The 25,085-nt window shown below is 41.7% G+C and overlaps 1 protein-coding gene across 4 annotated transcripts in view; it reads right to left on the bottom strand.

Annotated features, from left to right (window-relative positions):
- The window catches only part of vav2 (vav 2 guanine nucleotide exchange factor), a 245,117-nt gene that overhangs the window by 153,676 nt on the left and 66,356 nt on the right, over positions 1-25,085 (bottom strand). For all 4 annotated transcript variants that reach the window (XM_008304892.1, XM_008304908.1, XM_008304901.1 and 1 more), the window contains exon 2: positions 22,511-22,627. In XM_008304892.1, coding sequence (XP_008303114.1) covers positions 22,511-22,627 — 117 coding nt within the window. The remainder of the gene's footprint in view (positions 1-22,510; positions 22,628-25,085) is intronic.

Genomic DNA, 25,085 nt, shown 5'->3' with positions numbered 1-25,085 from the left:
AACTTTGACACCAACATTTTCATTTTAAGAAATTTAAGATATACGGCTTCACATATCAGTTATTGGTCTTCCGGATTACTAATATTCAATATTAGCTGAGAAAAAAAAAAAAAAAAGACTTAATGGTCAACTCTTAAAATAAAGTCTTTATTTCTACAACTTCTCACAAACTAGACATCAGGTTGTGTCTAATTTCACACAACACAAAATACAGTATACTAGGGACTTGAGAGCAGCATTGTTCTGGGAAAGGACAAGAAATCAGCAACCTTACCTGGTAGTGATTGGATTTGACTGGACTCTACTGCCCAGATGGCTAACTTACAGAATTGCAGGGTACTGACAATGTCTCCAATAAAAGAGTTTGTCTAAAGTTAGCACGTGGTTATTTGAAGAACACAGGCATCTACCAGGCCTAGCTGATATAAAATTAGCCCTATTTTAAATTAGAAAGGTTCGAGAGCATTTATATACTGTTGTATCAATTGCTGCATTGCTGTATTATGATTATTGTCATTCTTGATGCATTTGGCTTTTTCTAATACTAGACAGGAAACTTGGGGAACTAGAAGGGCATGTAACCGCTGTGATCAAAACAGGAACATTGCATTTGTATGGCGTGCCAACCATGCTGTTATCAGATCTTTCTGTTGAAACAACGGAAGTGCATCCAGGACTTGGCCAAACAACAATTTTGGCATCAAGAGGACCTGAAGTTGATTTAAATATTACTAACAGCATTAAAAGAAACTGTGATTGCATTTAAAGTGCTTCTGGTACTGCAAATATCTAGAGGTTTTTGTATGTAGCATCTATCCCTATGATGTTCTGTTGATGTGCACGTGACTTTTCCAACTTTTACGCCCATTTCACACTTATCAAGAATAAATTAAGAGACTTTCGCCACAAGGTGAAATCCTGATTGGGTCACCTTCAGCGTAAAGCAACTTCTTCTCCCTTACACACTGATAAATAAGTATCAACAAGCTGCTGAGAGGAATCATCAGCAAATTAGCTATGCAGGAGAGTCAGAAAGTGTGTCGAGGTCATTCATGGGGTGTGGAGACGCCCGTCTGAGCTGCTTCTGATGCACAGCTCCAAACATGTGGACCTGCGGTAGGTCCTGACCTCTGGAAACTCCCAACCTGCTTCCCACCTTGCCTCAATATGCAGACAGATTATCTTAGCTAAGCTGACCCAGGTCGGCACCCTGAGGTCACCTGCGAAATGACTTTGCAGCGAAATCTAATGATACTGAGGCAACAGTGAATTCTGCAGCAGCTGCAACCACTACACAGAAGATTAAAACCACCAAGAGGTGAAGGAAGTGACATTGATCATCTTGTTACAGTGCAATGTTTAGCTAGGGAATCTTGACATGCAAGTGGACATTACTCTGACAGTTTTGCAGTTCAAGAACACCTTCCTACAACAGCAGTGCACCATAAAGGCCTCCTGACTTTGCCTCCAAACGCTCCCAATCTTAATCCGATCAAACATCCTTGAGATGCACTAGAACAAGCCTGATCCATGGAGGCAGCACAACACAAAACTGAAAGGATTTCTGCAGCATCCTGGTTCCAGACACCACAGGACACCTCCAAAGGTCTTTGGTCCCTGTCCCGACTGGTCAGAGTTGTTTTAGTGGCACAGGAGCGACCTACACAATATTAAGCAGGAGGCTTGACAGCAACGGGTGATCTATCTCCATTCCACAATGCCGACAACTACTGTCGTAACTTTAGGACCTTGAAAATAGCATTTCAATATTCAGCCATTGCAGTTGTTAAAAGGAAAAATAACACACCGTCTTTCAAGGATAAAGAGTTTCAGCCTGCCTCAAAACCCCATCATAAATAAATCCTCACTCAACTATTTTTAGTTGAGCTCCACATATTACAGCAGAGCAGAAGGGGGGGGATAAGGGCGGATGAGAGCTATCAGGAATATACAGGAGAAAACAGAAGAGAGAGGGAGGGATGGCAACGCACTCGAAAACAAGGCGTTAGGACTCCGAGAGACCTGAAAGCTCTTCATTTCCCAGGGCTACATAAATCTCATTATTTTCCCCTGCATTGCCTCAGCATATAAGGTGAAATATCACTGCATTTTACATCAAAGTGCTGAGCAATACAAAGGTATCTGTGCCGTTGTTTAAGGCAAATGAAAATGTTTAGCTGAGCAGAGCAGCACTTGATAGGAGGCGATGTTTTGTAAAGGGCTTGTGGGTGTGAACAGCAAGAAAACAGAGAATCCAACAGACTTTATTAGCGTCTATTCTTTTGTTCTTGCTTCTTGGGTTTGAGTTTAGAGCCTGTAAAACCAAACTCAATCTAAACTCCAATGTTAATTAGTAAATGGAGGTATGGTAACACTCTAAACTATAGTGGAAATGCCTGGTATTGTCAGTCATTGACATTAGGGTTAGGGTTGACATTATAGCATTTGCCAACAGCCTCAGAGAGTCTTGTTTAAAACACAAAGACACTAAAATTGCTCTCTCTCTACACCTATGGCCCTAAATAACCTCTTGGCAATGTTACAACCAAACTCAACACATTCCTTCATAAACTGAAATGCATCGTGTAAATGCACTTCTCTTTACAAATGCAATTTAGAAACCCAAAATGCACCCATTCTAGACAATAGCTGTGCAGCTTTATCTGAAACAGTCCTTATGGACTTGTAACAGAGCTAACACGAGTCTGAATCTGAATTTAAAGTGGAAGAATGTTTTCAGATCAGTACTAAACCCAAGGAACGGCTGAGGCATGAGAATGAGAATGCGAGTATAGAGGATGAATTAAAAATTGATGTAATGAAGCAGCTGGGTCAAATGTCTAAAGGAAAATATAAACATATCGAGCAAATTTCATGTTAATCTATCTGAGTTATTGGTACATTTTCACTCAAAACCATAAATGTTAACCTCATAGTGCATGAGGAAAACCCAAAGGATTACCAAAGTCAGCAGAATCCATCACCTCGAGTCCATTAATACTTGTTTTTACAAAATTCCATATTGAGATATTTCAGTCTGGGTCACAGTAACGGACAACCTGATTCCTTCCCATACATGTTGGGAAGTAGGAACACCTTCTTGTAGGCCAGACGGCACGTTATCATCAATTTAGATCATGGATAAACATAAAGTAACCCCAGTAATGCATTCAGTTTCTTGTCGTGTGAATGAGTTCATGTAAAAGCTTTTTAAACAAGTGGTAACCATAGCAACAGGGTGTATTTTAACCCAAGCCATGATCCTTTTCCAAACTTAACCAAGTAGCTTTGGTACCTCAACTTAACCAAGTGGTTTTGGTGCCTAGACTTAACCCAACCTAAACTGAAAACACAACTAACTACAGAGAGAAAAACACAAAGTTACACTTATGACACAAAATAATTTGACAATAATGATCCAAGAAGGGATTCAGACTCAAATCTAAGGAAAAGTGAGACTTTCCTTCAAATGTGGACCTTTGTCTATCTTTGTAAGTGCGGCTCCACTTCCGCTAAATGAGCTGATAACAGTCTAGTGAGCCTCCTCGTAGATGCAGGGGTCCCTACTGGCTGATACGTATGGGGATGATATACGATGTGAACGGCTATTAAATGGCCTGGTAACATCCAAATGGATGTAGATCAATAAACAGACAAATGGCATTGCATCCCTAGAATCAGCATGAGCAGGGCTTAGATGGACATATCTATCGAGGATTATACCATTTGCTGTTTTTTCCTGAAGATATAGATATCGTGATTTGTTACATTAGATTTTGTACATAATAATAATAAGTAAAGTCCAATTTAACACATTTTCAGTGTTTCTGCATAGGGGATATTCATTGCAATTCATCCATCAAATGTCTTTCCACATAACTGTTTATTCCTTCTTTTGTTTCAGCTTCCTGAAAAACACAGCCACATAGTGTTAAATGCCAACTTGTTCAAGCCCCAGTTAACGTCTCTATAAGCTCACTATACACCAGCTATAGTTTACACTGTACAAAGCGCCCTTTCCTAGTTTTATCACACAATGACACACACACTGCAGGCCAAACACATCACGGTCTCTTCAGCTGAGTCACTTGAGTCGAATGAAGCCACGTCAAAAGCAATGAAAAGTCAGAAAGCGAATGGATGAATCGCTGCCTCTGTGCGTGAATATACAGTACGAATGCAGCTAAATGAAGTCAAGCTACCTAATGTGAACACAACACACAGCCTGTGCATGTGTGTCGCTTTCTGTGTTTGTGTGTCAGTGTGTTTATGAGCCATAGCATCACCCCCTGCCTCAGCTCTGGCTACAACTTGTGCAGTGCGGACACCCGGGGAGCGAGATCAATGCTCCAAGTTTCACACTGAGAGAAAAAGGAAACAACTCTCTATGGTCCATAAGACTTTCTGCACTAGAATGATTTTCCATTTCTGGGAGCCAGGCCTAACCCACAACAGACTGAAAAAGAAGAAGAAGAAGAAAAAAAAAGGAGAATGATCCAGGCATTTCAGATGCTGTTAAACATCCCTCAGTGCGGCACAGAATGAGCCCAGCAACCCTTTTTGAAAACAGAACCAAGTGATATTGGAAAGGGCCAGAAGGAGGAGGTGATATATTAAACTGCCACCAGAACAGTGCGGCACAGCTACTTGTTCCCTTTCTAGGAAGGAAGGAGAAGAAAAAAAAAAAGTGTGTGTGGCAGAGACTTGGCTTCAGGGAACCTCCATAATTCCTTTAGTTGCTTTATAATGTGCCCGCTACCGCTGCAGGATTTAGTAGAGCAAAGTTTCCCTTTCGTTGCGCGTCTCAAAAAGCTTTCAGGGTTTGGATTGTGCCTGCGGTTTCTTTACCTGCTATCGAGTCGTGTGATTTATCATTTTCCAGGAGGTGATGTACTTCGCAAACAAGCATCGTGAACATAAACGCACTAATCGCAGCAACAACAATCTATATCTTTCTCTTCGTACAACTTCAACGTTTATGATGATTTTTTTTTCAAACTCCAGCTGCAGAGATTTCAGAAAACAGCTCCTCCTTTTATGTTTCTGACAGCAAACCATGCCGTCTGCACGTCTCTATGTAAAGAATACAATCCAGTGTGACTACTCGCTGCATGCATGCGTCGCACAATGCTGCAACCGCACACACAACGGCCACACTGTTCTAGTCAGGGTGGAAACATGCTGTACCGGGAAGTCTGACTGTGCCAGCGGGCCAACAAAGTCTCCACTGTGAGTGTGTGTGTGTGTGTGTGTGTGTGTGTGCGTGTGTGTGTGTGTGTGAGTGTGTTGGCCTTCTAAAAACACTCTGCTGTCCATACTGGAGCAGTGCTGCAGGTGTGGGCAGTCGGCAGTTTTTTGCCTTGGCCTTTAATGTTGTGCACAGCTTGGCACCTTTTTGCTGCATAGTGCAAATCCCACTGTGGGGAACTTAACAACAAATGGGTTTTCTTTCCAAGGAAATTGGAGTGCATAAACAACTCGAGCAAGGATTTCAGCACGAGTAAAGGTCCGCCTGCTAGAATTAGAACCAATACTGGTAGCTCCCTTTGGAGCGGTTTCAAACCTTAGGGTTGTGTTCCGTTACAGTAAAGCTGAATTTTGTGCTGAATTGATTAAAATGAAGAAACAGGCTGTGAATTTGTTGCCGTATCTGCTGTTGGATGAACTTTTTTGGATGTTGGACTGTTGGGTGGACAAAACACTCCAACTGTGATGAGAACTCCTATAATGTTGTGGGTAACCTACATTACCCACAATGCCATTCTATCTGCCAACAACTCAGATGAAGGTTTGGATATTTTACGGCAGTAGCGACTAATTTTCTGCCTTTACAACAAAATTCTCAACTATGCTGTGAAAGAAACACCAATAAGTAGAAGTGTGACATAGTAGAATAAAGAAAGGTCACAAAGGCTGCATGAAAAAGGCACAACGGGAGGATTGAGGCAAGTCAGCAACTTGACTTTCACCCAGCAGACCGAGGTTCACGTCCAGTTTACCACCATTATTCTTAGGCTTAAGTTTCTGTTTTCGCCCACTGTTTGGTTAGATCGAGGCACCAAAACTATGTGGTTAGGTTTAAGACAACATCCCACTTTGGCTGACACTTTTTACAGCGATAACTACATGTTAGATGCTTGGTTAAGTTTAGGCACCAAAACTGTGTGGTTGAGCTGAGAAAAACGTGTGAGTTTGGTTCAAATGTGGCCCTTTTGCAACTCATTTGAATGTTCTCTACTTGATGACTCCTGTTCTATCTAATGTATGATCAGCTGGCTGAAAAGGAGCGCTGATTTGAAATGCATTTGGGATACGTCACAAATAAACGTAGTTGGAAAAGAAACTATCTTTGCCTCAAAACATGATTGAAAAAGCAGGTTGGTTGTGTAGGAGTGTCATGTTTGGGAGACAGCTGCCTCAAACTGAGGTGAGGATGCAGCTACAGAGATCTGGTATCTTCTACACCTCGAGTCCAGTCTTCTGTTACAACCAGCGCTGACTCAAAAATATCAATTGAGGCAGTTTAGCTGTTTTTGATGTGCGCTGGTGCCACAAAAAGCTGCATCCAACCATTTTTCAAATATAAAAAAAATCTGCAAATAGTTGGCTTTTATTAACAGAGAAAACTGAGAAATTATGAGACATTTTTTTTTTAAAAAACAAAAAAAACCTGGTAACTCTGTCTAACTTGCAAACCAGATGTTGTAAACATAAGGCGAAGTGATAGCCAAGTGGAAAAGATGCAAACCTTACGGGTAAAGATCCCCAGTCAGATTCCAAGCCAGCAAGACTGTGCTTCATGCCATTTCTCTGCTCTGTCTTTCAGTTTCCTTGGCCCAAAAATAAATCTTTCAAAAAGCACTTGCATGCGTCATTTAGCTATAATTGCACTAAAGCCTGCTTTGTCATTCTTACACTGTTTGCATTTCCAGAAATTGCTTTTAGGCCCACACAGATTATAGCGAAACAGCAGCGTGTTTTCAGCCTTCCTGTCCTGTACATCATTTTCCAAACCATCATATACATCTTCTGACCTCTCGGGGGGGATCCTGACCTTCATGGTGGGAACCGCAACCCTTGGAGATAAAGAAAATATTTATGCAGAGCATGAAAGAAATAAACAGAAAGCCACACACCACGTTGCACGGTTGCAGCTCCGGCTCCAGGCCTCTCAGGGTGAAACTGAAGGGATTATTGATTGTTGCCATTTAGGCTGACACAGGCCCAGTCTGGCCATTAGCTCGCTATCCTCCCAGCCATTGACTGCAGTGAAACCACTCTCCTTTATCACAAAGGGCACTAAGGTGTCCAGCTGAGCGAACACACTTTGACCACAATAGCAACGACAGCGTTGTCACTCTTCGTTCTCTCTGCCTTTTTTCTTCGTCTCCATCCCGAGCATCTTTCTTTATTATCCTCTTATTTCAATTAGCCTGTCTATTTTGTTCTGGATCTCTTTAACTTTCCACCTCGAACTCTGACCCTTTGAGTCATCTTGGTTCCCTGCAGGTGTCCTCTCACTTCATCACTCTGTCTGTCTTGTTTAACCCTGCATAGTCAGATGACTCATCTCATCAAGCTCACAGAGGTGTGGAGGAACCATTGCGTAAAAGCTGGTTCAAGAAAAGGGCAGAAATGCAGCTTATTTTAACGATTAAACAAATGAGAAACTGATGTAACACATGAAAAAGAAGTCATTATAATGTGATTTTGCAATGACCCGATCAAGAACTATGATAAATTATTGTCCAGCAGCAGCAAATCCTCACATCTGAGGCTCCAAAACAAGAGAATATTTGGACTTTAGCTCAATAAATGTCTGTTCTTGATTAGTTCTACAGTCTTTTCAGCACTGATCCAGAACTCTGTGAGCTTGACAGGATTAGTTTGTTTCTGTCCCTCACCATCTCTCCTTTCTGTCTTCCTCTCTCTTTCCCCTTTTCTTTTTCGTAATCCTCCTCTCTTTCTCCCTCCTCCTTCTCCTTGAGCCGTGGGGGAGCATCCAGAGGCAAACTAATTTCCCCTCCTCTGAAGCCTCGCTGCTCTCGTCGGGGGCCGTCTCCCTCCTCTTTGTCAATCTTTCGCCCTAATCTCCATAATGCAGTCTCTGGCAGGAGCCGCCGCTACACGCTTTGTCCGGGGGTTGGGCCCTGGCTCTGGGATGATGAGCAGGTAGCTATATGGGCACTTTCTCTGCTGGTAATTGCAGCCGAGGCAGACGGAGCACACAGCATGGGGGCAGCGCACACACAACCGGAGTATTATGTTCAACAGACTGTCTCACCGAGTCAGAGGTTGAAGCAAATGTCAGAAGTGGCCTCGCTTTGCCTCCAGAACGGATTCATCCTCACGTCAAACAAGTGTCAGAAAGAAACAGTGTTTTTTTTTGTTTTATAAATAGCGCTCACTTTCACTTTCTATATACTTTTTTTTTTCTTTCGGTACTTTAGGGGAACTCTGGCTATTCCACAGTGTACTCTTCTCAATCTGTCTTCACTTTCTCCTACTAATTCTGTTTCTTGTAAACTGCTGTGAGCTCTTGCAGCACTGCCTAATTTACTTTATTTTTTTTTCATGCACCATCTAATTAGGTCTCGATCAGTGCATTAGCTTGGTGATGTTATCTAACAATATCAGATTATTACAGACACACTGGTATCAGCAAGTGTGTTGGAAGCATCTACTTAGCATCTGAGACCTTCGAAATGTGGTTTGAAATTGAAACAACAAAGTGAAATTTGAGGGGAAAAAAATCAGAAGATGTTATTTATTAAAAAAGCTAATCTGCTTCATGGGGACTGAGTGTGTGGTTTGATCAGATTAGATCGCAAGTGCAGGCAACATAAGCAAACAACCCCCCAATAGACCTTTTTCACAGCAGCCATTGTGACCAGTGTAACCAGTTTGGTTCACACTGGTTCCATTCTATTAGGTTTACCAGTAAGCAATTAAGGCGAGCCAACATAAGCACCACATCATAGCTCATCTACATGGAATAAAGTCCTCACATGAATACATTCACCTGTATATTTCCTGTAAATTTCAGCATCTCGTGTTTTTCTAGTTGATGAAAATGTGCACAAGTTTTAATTCAATTTTAGTCAGTAAAATGAAGAGGACAGTCTTCCATGCAGCACAAAAAATACACAAAATCTGTCAAGTGTAACCCGTGTAACCCGTGCAACCCTATTGCTTATCATATGAAAGGCTTTAAAGGTACCACCTTGCATTTTTGACCACTAGCAGCGCTATCGAGCAACATTTTTACTCACGTTTTGTTTGTATCGTGCACAGAGATGCACACGTATCTATGCAGCTTTTTTATGTAATGCCTGTCCACTGAGTCAGCATTTTTTTATTAAAAAAAATAAAAAAATAAAAAATGCCTCATAAACATTTCATGTGGAGAAGTATGCACTCAAAACATTTTTGTTAGACCTCAAGGCTACACACAGGGCCTTTTAGTGGAAAAACACCAAATGTAAATGTGACCATGGTTTGTTTACAAGAAAGCTCCTCAGAGTATATTGAGTGTTTACGCAATAGGATGTTTGGGGTTTTTTTGGGTTTGTTTTGCAATAATTTTTATTAATAAATCTAAAATCTAAAATTGCCACTAAACTGCTGTTGTGACTTCTGTCAGTGTAATCTATGATAAATAAAATACAGAGGAAATCAATTATTTTTAGCATTTTGATGCTGTATTTTTAACACATTACTAATCTGACACTCTATCTTATATATATAGTTGTCCTGGAAGGTGGTTGAAAAACGATCCATATTTATCATAACGGCTATTCTATATGCATATTAATTATTTAAGTTTGTTGACCAGTCGCCTCCTGTTTCTTTCTGTTTCTGCACGTTTATCTTTATTGTATTATGGAGCAGTAGCCTCTATCACACCAGGCACACAAACGTCCTAATCTCTACTACATTTTAGCATTTCTTTTCTCCTTGTTCCCCATCTTTCCAAACACTCAAAATATGGTTAGTGTTCCCTTAAGCAGGGGGAAGTTTTACCTTCACCCACACATCAGGCAGTCCACCCCAATGGCCACATAAGGGCTGTGCATCATTGCTACCTGCTACGATGCACCTGCAGAGAAATAAATGAATAGAAGCACAGAGGAGGGAATCAGTTTAGTGGCCGCTGCGGGGGGGCGTTTATAACACCTGGCAAGCTACCCAACACCGCACAATAAGGTTCCCGGCTGCTGGCTTTTTATCAGCCGTATCGAATTACCGTGTGCCATGCTGAACACAAGCTTCGCCCACAGGTAAAGAAACACAATAACTGGGACCAAGAGGGAGATCAGAGGTGAGAGATGGGAGGGAAAAGTGAAGCAGTGGCAAAACATCCCAACCGCATGATGGCAGGGGAAAGAAGAAGGTGGATTAACGGGATCAGTTAAATAAAAACAACAAAAAAAAGTAAGCATTGCCAACGTTAGCTGGTTGCCATCACACTCAAACGTGTTGCTACAACTTTCTATAATACATGCCACGAGTAATGAGCGACCATGTCATCCATTCAGGCTAATTTCCATTTTACAGCCCTTTGATAGGAGGAATCAGAGAGCACTGGCTCCAGCAGAGACTTTATGGCCGTGGGCTTCATCGTGTGTGTGTGTGTGTGTGTTGGAGTGTCCACCTTTGCCTGTGCCAGTGTGTGTGTGTGTCATCCAAGCACTTTGATGCGCTCCTGTTGATGAACTGGACCGTATAAAACCCAATGACAAATTTAATGGCTTCCACAGACAGTGCCGTCGATGTTCCAATTGAGTGAAGTGGTTACTTCCACTTCTACAGTCATGCATATCTGACACAGTCGTTTTTATTTTTTTATTTATATATATATATATTTTTTTGCTCAGAGCAAGTGATAATCCTGCATTTATGTGCTCGACTGAGCCCGTTGTTCGGCGATGCGGGGGGAAGGAGAGTCTTTGTGCGATCATAATAATACTGTCCAGGGTTTTGTTTTTGTTTGAGTGCTTTTTTTTGTTTGTTTTTGCTGAGCTGCACTTTAAATCCTGCGGGTTGTGGGTATAATTTTGCTGCTGTGTTTTAATACGATCCCTGAAGAGAGCATTTACATTTTTGTCCCCAGAGGTCAAAGGTCACTGCAGCTTTTCTGGAGCTCAAGGACACTTCAGGGAAATTTAACATCTGGATAAGAACTGAACCTGAGCTGTGTCACGATGTAATAACTACTAATTCGGGCAAAGAGCGTATGGAAAAATTTAATTAACAGAAACCTGCAGACAACATCATATCCTTTATTTCTCTGCAGCACTGTCAGACAATAACATCCATAAATACCATCAACTTCATAATACAGCGAGGGGAGGGTTGTTCCTGCATAGAGGAGTTTTTGGCGCCTCGCCAAAACGGTTTTAGCCAACACCAAAAGAAATTCACCAGTGCCAAAATCCTAAGAACTGGGAATAAAAACAGCAAATTAAATCCCCTCCGAATTAATGGCAATTCATCAAACAACCGTTGAAGCAAGCAGAATACCCCACCAGTGGTCAACTTCCTTTTAATGTACAGCCGCTATATTATACACATGAGGCTGGTGGAGGATCATCAAGCCAAACTGCATTGCTTGAACTGGGCCTCGTGCAGCTAAAGCTAATGGAATCTCAGTTTTACCTACCTACTGTCGAGCACAGTCGCCCTCAAAAGGCCCATTCAGAGCCAAGAAAAACCCTGGAGAGTGATCTTAGACAACAACTCTTTTTCACACAACACAGAGCCAAACATGTTTATAGTTCTTGTGTAGTACGTAACTGGAAAAGATCCGTCTTAACTCCCGAAATATTGAAAGTTGGAACACCACGCTCACATAGCTGAGATCTCCAGTTTGACCGTGTTAGAATCCAAGCCAAACCCCTAATGACTGGCTTTCTGTCAGTGAACACATGGTCCATTAACACTGGTAGGGTGCAATTAACTGGCAGAGCTTTTCTTTTCTGTCCGTGCCTACTAACACGACAAATCTATCTCCTCTTACCGCCTAATGCCAACGTTGACAGCGACAGTGCACTAGAAATCTAAAATACAAGCACCGTATTCTGATTTAATTCTGAGAGCAATCATTTTTACGTGACGCGCGCTGCCATTTGGTGACTCTCATGATTTAATCACGGTTTTTTGAAAAGCAGCTTATGATCCCCGCAAAGCTACCTTGACATTGTGCGCTCTGCGTGCCAAATATCTCCGATAATAATACCACCGCCTGCAGCATGATAATGGAGGTTTGGGAAATTATCAGCAAATTTGAGCGCAAATAGGACATTATTACATAATCCAAAGTGTGTACTGAAATGCGCATTCAAATTTGTGCACAGTAAGTATGATTTATGAGCTTAATGGGTTTGCCTTTCAGCTCCATATGTGAGTAATCCCTATGCAATGGGAAAAAAAAAAAAAAAGAAAGAAAAATGATTGAGGACGGACTCCCCTTTTGGTGATTTTCTTCTTTTTTTTCGTGCCAGTGATTCCTCAGAGAATGTACCTGTCCATCATAGATGCGCCTGTGGGGGCTCGGAGGGAGGAATTAAGGGAGGAGAAATAATGAGAGCTCACACAGGCTGCAAGGAATTCAGAGACTCTTGCCATGTGGGGGTTTTTCCCCTATTTATCCCCTGACTTTAGTCGTGCCGCGCTGCAAACGACGCCACCCTAACAACAGGGACACGCCCTCCAGTGACCGATGACTCGCGATTCCAAAAGCGAGGGATGCTTGTGATCGCACCTCAGCAGCCCTTTTGGGTGCCGCACAACAGCGAGCCGAGAAACTTCAAAGAGCCAGGCTGAGCATTGAGCTTGGGCCAAATTGCATTGTCTCTGTCTGTCAGTTTCTCTAGCGGCACATAGTAACAGTCCCTGCTACCCAAAACAAAAGAGGCCAATTATTTGCACAATACGATTCGGGCTGCGCCGAGCTTTAAAAGTTCAATAAATGATTTTCTATAGCTCATCACTTCTCGCGTTTTCTTCTCTTCACTCCGCTTTTGGATTTAAACGGCACCGTTGTTCGATGCTGTCAGAAGGGGGAAAAAAATGGTAGAGAAATCAAATGGAGGAGAGAAAAAGAAATGGAGACACAGCACGAGTAAAATATCTTTCACCAGAACAGTCTACTGATTTCTGTGTCAGACAATCGTGACATTTACCTGGCAATTGTGAAGAAGGCAAGCACGGTAAACAATCATTGTGGGTTGAGACACTATTATCATAAATCCAAGCTCGAGATCTAACCGAGTTTTCTCAAAAATTGCAAAATGTTGGGTCATTTTTGGTAACTACATTCGAAATTACAAGAAAATGTCTGTATTGCTTTTCTTTATTTCAACTGTAGTCTGCTTCTATAGAATAGGACATTCCTGTGTAACAAAAAAAGTCAAAAAACTGAGCAAAGAACAGCTGGAGGCAATCCAGATGGCACAAAGACTTCACTCAAATTACATAAGCTCATCCATCACGCAAACCTGACTCAAATGTGCACAGTTTGGACGAGAGTAGATGCCATCATCCCTCCGTCACACCTCATCTCTATTGTTACTTTAAGTGTGAACTCAAGCACCTAGTGGCCTCACCTCCAACAGTCTGCATCCCTGAGCTGTATCCCAGACAACAACCTATTGCTCAGCAACCACCTGTTTCCACGGGCATCCCGGTAATGAGCTGCAGGAATAATGAGGTTGCGGGCGAGAAGCATGGAAAAGGAGAGATGGAAGGGGGTCTAAACACAGGAAGGGGGAGGAAGCTCCCATTTATAATTCATGTCAGGAGAAATATCATCAGCGCTGTGGCATTTGGAATGAATTATTGATTGTGTCTTGCAAGCTTTATGTAAAAACTTGCAGTTGCGGGGTCCTGATGGACAGTCAGTGAAGTAAGAGGGCACAGGGATGGAGGAAACGGCCACAAAACTGTCTGCTGAGGCAGGGCATGGTTATGGAGATAAAGCGGCTCTTAGGGATCTGCTGGGTGTTGTCTTGGATCAAGGCATGTGCTGTTGGAGGACAGGCTGCAGTGGAAGGGGAATTGAGATTGTGTAAGTAAAAACGGTGCAATACCACAATTTAAAGTGGTGTTCGAATGCTAGCAGCAGTGGTATTTGTGTCATGTGGTGAAACTAGAAATGTCTGCTAAAGTCTTTTTACTTCTGAGTGATTAGTATTTATTAACTGTTGATAGCTAATCAATATAATTTTCCCAAATAATATACACTTCAAAAACTATAGATAAGCTGTAATACCTGTTTTCGCCACCAGGTGAAGCCTTTAACTGTTTCATACTGTAGCGACCTGTGCAGGCCAATGCTAGAACTACCATTGGTAAGTAGAGAGCATTGTGGACGTTTAGCTACGAAGAGGGCACCATGACAGCGTCTTCTGTTACGCTTAAGGACACCCAGTCAAAAGTTGTGTATTTGAGACACAACTGAATCGACAGCTTTCCGGAATTTCTATCACATATGTAACTGAGCTGCCTTTGCTGCTCACATCATATGTTTGTTGACTAATGCAGTGATTCCAGCAAGTGTCCACTGTGATTAATTCGAGTCACCACATAACCAGTTATTGAAAGGTAGTGCTGCATATTATTGAGAAAATTTGGGCCCCTAGTGTCTGCCATTAATTGTGCTCTCCCTTCAGGACAACTTTGTGATAGCAGACCTAAACAAAGGGTCGGGCTTAGGTTCCAGCCGATACTGATTTTTTTAAATAGTGCCTCGATCGACTTTGACACCAATCTTTGAAATGAGTTTGAACATCCCTATGATAATCTGCAAAGTAAAGTGCCATCAAAGGTAAAGCGTAGGTACCTCTAAAATGTACATAGATGCAATATTTTACTAAATACTAGGGGATGCAAATGAGCATTACCATACAGCTAAAGCGACTGTATAGCTTTTTCTAAGGGAGCTATACAGTATGTAGGAGCAACCAGCCATTGCAGACCTAAAACAAAGGAATATAAGGTTTTCCTCCCGCAATCTGCATTTCAACATCAACATATTAAAATGAAAACAAAGACCTTAAATATCCTGGAATCATTCCAGCGGCTACTAACAATAGCAAACCTGTTCTGCAATAAATCTCAAAGCACTTATCTCCTCCACAAGGGCGAGGAAACTGAGAATTACAGCTTTAAAAATCCACTTGGGCCTTGACAGTAAAGGACTGCTGCTGAGGACGCGGTCGCTAATGGAAGGGGCCGCATTCACCTGAGTGCTTGACCCGAGCTCGACCCTCGAAACCTTCCTCCATCGCTTACCGCCCTCTCTCCGGCCGAAGTCCGACAGGCACTGATCACTACCTTTTGTGCCGTTTTATGAATCAATACCGACATGGACGCAAAATACATGTTACCCTCCACAGTGAGTGGACATTGGCGCCTCAAATAATTTGTCTTGCCTTCGAAGACTAGAACAAGGTCAGAACACATAGAGTACCACTCACAAGCTAAATGACGGCACTTCTTAATAGCCTAACTTATCTCTTTATCTTCTGATGACATGCCACAAGCCTGTGAGTATACAGAAAACCGACAAAAAAAACAGCACCGAGTTCACGGGTTTGGTGTATTTTGCATGTTCGAGAGTGTTCATACAGTGACAACAAATGAGCACAAGGCCGTGTCGAGGGTGTGCAACTGAGGTTAAGACATACTTCAGTAAATAGCATTCAGGCAGACGGGCCAACGGTGGCTGAGGCACGTTCCAGATGTTAGTAGCACTGGGCGTGGATGCTAAGCAACTAGCTATTTTCAGCCACGGAGCACAGAAAGGAAATGAAAGGAGCAGAGTTCAGTGTGCACGGAATTCAGGGCAGCAGAGAGGGTAATCAAACACCGCCGACCAATGGCAATCACGCCATGCCGACACAATAGCAGCTTTCCTGCCGCTGGCTCAGTCTTATCACAACACACTTCGCAGCGAGAGTGCCGTGAGATGAATGAGTGGGGAGAGGAGGACAGTGAGGAAGGGGAAGAGATGGATGGGGGAAGCGAGGAGGAAAGAATAGCAGTTGAGAAAAAGGAGCAGTTGGTACAAATTAAATCAGGGGACTGGCGTGTGTTTGTGCCGAGTTTCCGTCATGTTATTGCTCTCCATCTGTTCGAAGGTGTGTTTTGTGTACTTGACACTGAACTGATTATGGCCCAAAATGCACGTCAATATGGTGAGTCATGTCATTTGATTATTTAAAATACCACAAATATCTGTAATTCGGTTTACATTAGTCAGAATACTAGTTGCAGATATCTCGAACATCATTACGTCTACTCCAAACTGTTTGCGACGATGCTCTTGCAGGGATTCCCACTGGATATTGGTCCACAGCAAAGCATTTGAACAGAATTAGCAGAAGTAATGGCGGTTCCTGTGGTGGATAAGGATCATTAGAAAATGCCAAGAAATAGAGAGAGCTCATTAGAGGGGAGCTCGTGGAGAATGAGAGCTTGTTTCATTAGCGACTTCTGGTCGAAATTTAGTGAAACTTCGACCTCAGGCTGCTCTGACATTGCCGTAAAATGGCTTGCCATGTGTAATTACGGCTGTAGTGATGTAGTTTGCATGAAAAGCAAGAAGCCTCTGCCTCGGTCTCCTATTTTTAGTAGCGTCTGACGTAACTACAGATATCTGCAATGTCATTCCGCCTATTCAAACTACTTCCAAATAACCAAAATCATATTTTGACTGTGCAGAATTCCAGTTTCAGATCTCTATATCATAATTCTGACTAGTTCAAATTATATTTAAGATGCCTAAAGAGGAGAATGTAGATGTCTTGAATTGAGGAGAACTAAAGTTATCCTGAACTCAAATTCTGTACATATCTGAAAGTGGAAATACATCCATCCATCCATCCATCCATCCATTATCTATACACCGCTTAATCCTCACTTGGGTCGCGGGGGGGCTGGAGTCTATCCCAGCTGACTTAGGGTGAAGGCAGGGGACACCCTGGACAGGTCGAGTGGAAATACAAGAAGGTATAATTCAACTTGAGGAGGTTGCAGTTGCAGTCGTAGGTATCCATAAAGAGAAGCCCCAAACACATGGACAAAAAAGGTAAAAGTGACGTTATTTGCCCCAGAAAGAACAACAATGTGGATATCTGAAGTATTCTTTGTAAACAGTCAGATTTAAGTTATCAATACATATCCAGTCTAGCTGTTAAATGTTTTAACAGTTTGTGATGCATCAGATTTCTGCAGTATCTTCTCACAAAATGTCTTGTTTCATCCAACGAATATGCAGGCACAAACTACCACTTCAGTTTCTCCGTTCTAAGGAGGAAAGCTCATCTGTGAAGTGAAAAAGTTTGTAAGTACATGCGCACATCATTACTGTGAGTTCCCTGGAAAATTTGCCTACTGTCACCTGAATTACCTCTGCCAAGTGATAGCTTTTTCATACAAACAAAGACCTCACACTGAGCACCAATTTCCATTCAAATGTGGGCGACGAACAAAATCCATTCACCTTGACACTGTACTATCAAGTCGATGAGCATCACGCTGATGGCTCCAACACTTCACCAGTCACTCAGTCATGACTCCAAGGCTGTTTAGATGAGCTCGAAATTGATACAAGCCACTCTGTCTGCATTTCAAATAAATGACGCTATTCCCTTTAATGAAGAAGGCAAATCTGTCAGAAAGCCTCCTTCCTTCACTGCTCTCCAGTCACAGACGGAAAATTACCAAACTGTTGATAGATGGTTAACAGGTGCAGGCTAATTATGCTAATCATGGCAACAGCCAAATAAACTGATTGCCATGTTCATTTAAATGACAGCAATGTTCCTTTGGTGGCTAATTAAAATAGGTTGGGAGAAAGGAAACGAGGCGGCTGGGTTCGGATAGAGGGAGGTGTTTAAATAAAAGCGTTCTCTGGGGTCTACTGTAATAAGCTGTATTTCATTGGTTTAATGATGTCATAATGAATTTCTAATGATGGGGGATGGGTTCGGGTGCGAAGAAGAGAAGTGCGATGATATGCGCATGAAACCACACAGTTAGTTTACTCCAGCAACAGAAAACCAAAAGAGGGGACTTGAGGCTGAAGCAGTATGTGGCATAATGTGTTTCTGGATGAAATGAGTTAAGTAGTGAAAATAAAAATCAGTAGAGGACATCGAGCAGGTTATGTGCTCCATGTGTTTCCATACCAGCCCCACTGGAAAGGCTATGGGGGAGGTTCGGAAGGTGCAATTACTTTTTATCAGCATCGGGCCCTGTTGGCCCAGCTCTCCCTTTTGCCTGTGACCTGGGAAAAGGCATCATTAGAAGGAGAGATGGCGGCCAGAGGCCAGAGGAGATGAACTCTCGGTCCCCTGGCAGCCAATGTGGAGCTATGAAAGGTGGATAGGGGCTGATTAATGTTTATAGAAGCAGCTTCTATCAAAATACAGACTCCATTTCTTCTCTTGCCACAGCTTCTCTGTGTTAATTCAGTTCTTATCTCATCGTTCTCTCTAATTCCTTGGGGTGCATTATTGCAAACCCCCCACTCGTTTTAAAAATATACATTAGGGTCACCAAGAACCCACTAAGGGTTCCACCATCTTACACTCTTTTAAGAGGTTAAACATTTGAGGAAACAACACCGACTTTGCAACCATGTCTTCAGGTGTTCATCCCTAACCTGATAATTGGAACACATTGGACACACGTTATGTGTAACTGCAGAGCTGTTCCATTTTTAAACAGTTTAAACCATGAATGTGTCAAACCTGGCTCCAGAAAACTTGATATGCCAATCGCATTCCAATCACAATACAGGATAAGAAAACCTTTGGGTGCAGTGAGGCAAAAAACTGTCAGCTGGTGGGCCCTTGGAGGATTGGACCACACATGTAGCTTTCAACAGGACTGTAGTCAATGACACTATCACTATTGATCAATTGTGAATTTCAACACAAATATCTAGGATTTTACACGTCACATGTAGCAATTAGTTGGTAAGCAAGTAACTGCACAATTCACAAAGTTGAAATTAGGTTTTGATCACAGCATTAGGTCTTGCCCATTCTTTAAGGCCCAAAGGATTCTTGCGACCCCCACTTTTATGCCTGTTCTTGATCATGATGATGCCTCCGCTGCTTACATGCATAAGATACTAACTACCATGGAGCACTAAGGCTTGTTACAAATCTTAAATTCCTGCCTAACAACCGCAAATTATCTGATCAAGTAAGCCTAGTCCATCCACAGGCTTAATCATTGGCTTGCTTGTATTTATAAAGCTATTCTTTGTCTGCTTCCTTCAAATCTATGGATCTATATCAGCCAAATGAGTTGTTGTTGTTTCAGTACGCCATCCCCTTTTTCTTGGAATCAGGTTGAGTAAATCACCAAATATATTCAAATAAACTATGTGGGAGTTCTTAAACGAACACATTCAGGTCTAAATGTTATGACTGACTCGCATTGCTGGATCGTTGTCATTGATCACTAGTGAAATATACAGTATTTATGTGATTTTGGGATACTGTAAAGCACCCTTATACTTTCTGTACACCCTATTTTATTCGTTCTGTGTCTGTAATTTTTTTAGTTTATGGTATTGCCTGTCCCAACCAGGACACACTGAAAAGTTTAAAGTTCCATCACTAGATTTTTGCCAGCAATTGTACATAGAAACAAAGGTTGATCATATGCACTATGAGGCTTTTTCATGAAAAATCTGCACAAGAGCCACAGATTGGCTTCTCAGAAAAAATTCTAGTCCATACTCTGTTACTAAGCTTCTTTTTTTCCCCTCCTTGATGTAAAATGAAAAGAAGCGCGATAAAAGAATGATATGGAAAGAGGAGATGCTCGATACCCGACTATGATATATATGACGGAAGTTATAATTCCCATTGTTTGCTATCGGATGTGCGCACAAAGGCACTTTTGTGTTAAGGTAACAAAAGAGGAAACAGCACATCCAGCGATCGAGCCGCGAAAAAAAAAGAAGAAGACTGAAGAGACGAACTGCAGGAATGAAACAGTTCCCTTTATCTTCCATTTATGAGGCATTCTCACTATTTAAATGTATGCCACATTAGTAGGGATCTACTCAATTCAATATATTATAATGTGATGTTTGGCCTTAATGGAAAATCAATGGAGAGACAAGCCCGCCACCGCTGAGACCATACAAAAGCAATTTCTAAATTGACATATGGAGGGCCTATGTGATTGATTCTGACTGCTGTTGGATTTTAATACCGTTCGCTGCAAGCTCATTGACTCTCAGACATCGTCTTGTGGTTTATCTACAAACTGCCAAATGAGTCCTTGTCTCCTTTTTCTTCTCTCTCATCTTTTCTCTCTCATTTCTTTTTTTTTTTTGCCGCCTGCACAGCTCATGGCAGAGAGAGTGGATGTGTTGCGTTAGATTAGATATGTTAGATAAATGAGCAGATGAAGCTTCCACAAATACATCCTCATTGTAATCAATCACAGGATGTATAATACAGTTCACTCATATCTCACCTCTGCACGGTAATCCCTGCGCTTTAGCACAAATACTGCATGTTCAATCAACTCAAAAGCCACAGTATTAATATTCCCACCGCACCGGCCCTGACACAATGGCATCAGCTGTCATCATCAATTTAATGACATCATGCTATCCCCGCTGCTTGTTTTAACAGCCTGCTAGCCTAGAAAGACGCTAACTCCCCACCTCTCACCCTACTCCTCTGTCTGTGGCCACACACAATGCAGCCAAAGGGATTAGAAAGTCAGGACAAACAATTCATTTTCAGAAACAGAAGCCAACAGGGGTATGCCGATCATGGATTACCCGTCAATCCCTTCCCCCCAGCGTCCAACACTCGGTTCTGTTTTCCAGACACATGAGGTAGAAAAGAGGTAACAAGCATGAAACCTCTTATTTAGTGAGATGCTGAAAACACCCAGCTGTTTTTGTACATGCTACCGACTTAAGGTACGTATCCAACATGTAAAACCACAAACCTGTAGCTATGCTGATCAGGCACAATATTAAAAAGCACTGACGTGTGAAGTAAATAACACTGATAATGGGTCCTGGCATGTGGATGTTCCTTAGATGCACACCACCCACCTACACAAGCTGCAGTTGCAGAACAAGTGCACCGTCCAGTATCAACAACAATGGCCTCCAGCAGCAGGACACTATCACAAAGCAAAAACTGCTTGGGAACAACTCGAGGAACACGATAAGTTTGGAACCAGACGCCCCAAATCCCCAGATGCCAATCAAATCATCAACCGTCTGCACCAGAACAAGCCTGGTCCACTGAGACATCCGGGTACCAAACACCACAAAACACCTCCATCGCTCTTGTCTCCATGCCCCAGTGGGTCAGAGCTGTTTTGGCAGCACATGGGGAACCTACACCCTATTAGGCAGGTGGTTTTAATGTTGTGCCTGATCGGCAGGAACAAAAGACATATTTCTTTCTATCCATCCATCCATTTTCCACCACTTAGCCAGAAAGCAAGCTGAAGAACGCAACCAGATGTGCCTCTCCCCAGATACGTCTAGCAGCTGGGGGGTATCCCGAGGCATCCCCAGACCAGGTGGACTATGTAATCCCTTCTGAGTGTGCAGGGTCTATGTCAGGATAGTCCAGCTGGTAGGAGACGTGCCCAGACTATCTCTGATGGAAGACATCCTTGAGGAATCCTGATGAGATACTAAACTACCTAAAGGGGTTCTTTCAATGCAAAAAAAAACACCTGTAGGTCTACTCTGGATGTATGGACTCCGCATTAGCAGCCACTCCTCCGACAAAAGCTTTCATCACAACCCACTCAGACTCCACGTCTCTAATGTCCCTCTAGATAAAGTTTGGGAAAGACCTTTGTGGGTAGTGGCCCGTTTAATAAATACAAAAATCCACTTTAATATCCCATAAAAACTCTCCATAAAGTTCATACGATGTGCAAGTGCATGAGTCAGCCACCTTTACTGCTGAGCCAACACACACATCCACGCTGTACTGTAGCTGCACTCAGGACGGAGAGTTGGATTTAATTCTACTTACTCAATGACATGAGAGGAGATCGCTGACCCTGAAGTGTTGCACCACATGCTCATCGGAGCTCTTAGCTCCACACTGACAGTTAATGTAACTGACAGATTAGACTTTGAACTACCTTTAACCTTGTGTAGAGCACATGGGCATGCTGTGCGGTACTGTAGATGCACCCACACAAGCCTATGCACATGCTTCTTCCATTGTAATGAGGGCAAAATAAAAATATATATATATATCATGTCAAAGTTTAGAGTCATGAAACTACAAAAAGACAACCCGTCTATCAAGATCTTATCATAACAAATATACCTCGTAAATATGACATAGCTCTGAATGATATTACCAGGAAAACAAGCAGCATCATGTCTCCGCCGCTGTGTTCGAGCGGTTCACAGTTCAAGTTCAGCGGATTTTGGAGACTCAAAAGCAGAACATCCAACCAGCCATATGCATAACGTTTGACTCACCTTGCCGAAGTCTCTGACGTCGAAAAGGTCGAAAGGGTCGAACAGTTCGCTGTTGCGCAGCCCAAACTTGTCGTGGCACACCTTGAGAAATGTCCGGATGTTCTTCAAACACAGGAACTACAGAGGAGAGGAAGAAAAGAGGAAAAACAGCATAAATGGATGCTTAAATTTGACTCTTGTTTAGGTAATTGGAGCTACAGAGAAAAGCTGACATCTTTCACAATGCTGTGCAAGCATAAACAAGAGGAATATTTGCCCTCGGAAAGATGTTCCACCAGTCTGTTCAATATTTCCTATCAATGCCAAAGCAGTCTTGTAAATATTTAATTTCTTGCTTGATGGTGGCCAAGCTCCCCAGTTCTTCCCTTAATGGTGTATGGGTGATTATTCAGCAGCAGAAGGTGAGCAGGATGATTGCTGCTGCTGAGCCTGATGTTCTGACTCTCTGATCCAGACAAGAAGAGCCACAGAGGAGCCTGAATACCGACATCAGAGAGTAGACGAGAGTTCCTCAGACAAGCCCATCAGCAAAGACCTGCTGCCCCGAGGTTCAGGTGGCCTCTTGGCCTCAGACACTGACTTTATTACTGAGAGGTCACAAATGTGGCAAACAACACCCATGGCAATGCCTTTGAAAAAAAAATAAAAAAATAAATGAAGCTGTAACTTTCAGGGGAGGCTTAGAGGTCTAAAAGCGAATCACATTTAACTTATAATACAAAATTAAATAAATAAGTAAACAAAATACAGAAATTAAAGATATAAAATCAAGTTTTAAAATCCAATATCTGGCTACCTCGATGGAGTTTGTTTTGTTTTTGTTTTTTTGTTTTTTTTAACAAAAAATCTAATTAAAAAAAAGAAAAGAAAAGAAAACAGGGAAATATTATAAAGATGGAAATTTCAACAGTAAAAAATTAATGGCAAATGTATCTAAAATAAAGATATTTTTCTGATTTTAATATAATAAAACAGCATAATTTAATATTCACACGTTGTAAAATAATATAAGAATATTTTGAAAATTGCAGTATTTGGGAAATTATGTGGGTTGACTCCTTTTTATTTCTAAGTCAACATGTAAATTAACACTTTTTCTGTGATTTATTATATATTATCTATAAATTTAACAAAATAGGGAAATTCTAGAAACTAAGAGTTTAAAAAAATATTTACGATACACATATTTTTTTCTTTAAATAGCTGCAAGTATCTACAAAACTGTTTTTGTTGTTGATTGAAATACAGTAAAAGTGGTTTACATTTTGTGATCAAACGTTGTAAAAGAGCTATTTTTTTGTTTTTGTTTTTTCTTTTTTTTTTTTTACTAGTTATCTATATTTTAACAAAACATCCGATAAACAGCAGGAGATTTTTAAAATAATTACAGTTAATCACTGGAACAATAAAAAACATTTTTCACAATGTAGGGACAGAGTGCCAGAGACATGAGAGGCGACAACTTGGGGTTGTCAGCTCATGTAATCACAAAACATGTGCAGCATTGTGCATTCTATGTGACAAATCTAATTTATTTCCTATTCATCAAAGTTAAAACAAACACCTCTGAACTATATTGTTTCAACCAGAGAATCTATAAATCTAAAGCCCGACTGATTAACTCCCCAGTCGCTATACAAGTCAAAATCAGCACACTGCAGTCCTGCAGAGATGCTACACAGCGGCTACAAAAATAAAGCATACGCCACCTGGAGACTGAGGGCTCATATGGGGGTGATAGTGGACCTCGATATGGAACCTGCAGCAGGCAAAAGGATGCTCATAATAAACTGCATAATACTCTCCCGCCATGAATATTGATGGTCTCAGTTCCTAAAATATGCCATCACACAGATAAACCTTGAGGGCTGGGGGCGCAGACCGATAACTGCAGTATTGAAATATTAATGATAAGCATAACTGCCTCCCATCTCTCTGTGTGTGAAGAACACATTACCTAGCATGCAAATTCAGATGCTGCTCTGATATGCCCTTTCAGCTCGGTGTTTGTGAGCAACGTGAACGGATGGCCGTGGAAGCAGAATGTACACACAGAAGAGATTTGAGTGAGAGTGCCTATGTAGAACAAAACGCTCCAATGCTTTCATTCTGCTGAAACATACTTGTCCCGGTAATGGCTGGTGCGTAAAAATACATTGTTTATAAATTACTGTGAAAATGCAGCCAAATGTGAACAGTAGTGGACTGTTTTGTTTTAAAATACGGGTAAAATCTGGCACTTTTTTGGAGCCAAAGACAAGAATGACCAATAACGGCAGCATACATTCGCTTTACAGTGACTTTACAGGCGACACTTTGTCATACAGTGCTGCCTCTGTATAAATGTTCATAAAAATGTAAGTGGCCTTATCCACCATCCTTTATTATTCTAAGTGGTTTTAGTGGGTTTTAAATGTTTAACAGATTTTGTAGATCTGAGTTAAGGATAAAAAAGAAAAAAAAGTGGCAATTAAATACAAATACAGTATATTATTGGACTGTCTGGTCACAGTATTAATGAGCAGACCTCACATCCTACTGCACTGCATTACCATTTTAGAAATATTCCCTGTTT

The sequence above is a fragment of the Stegastes partitus genome, unplaced genomic scaffold, assembly GCF_000690725.1.
Source record: "Stegastes partitus isolate 25-593 unplaced genomic scaffold, Stegastes_partitus-1.0.2 Scaffold42, whole genome shotgun sequence".
Classification (NCBI taxonomy): Eukaryota; Metazoa; Chordata; class Actinopteri; family Pomacentridae; genus Stegastes; species Stegastes partitus.
This window is presented reverse-complemented; position numbering and strand designations above follow the sequence as displayed.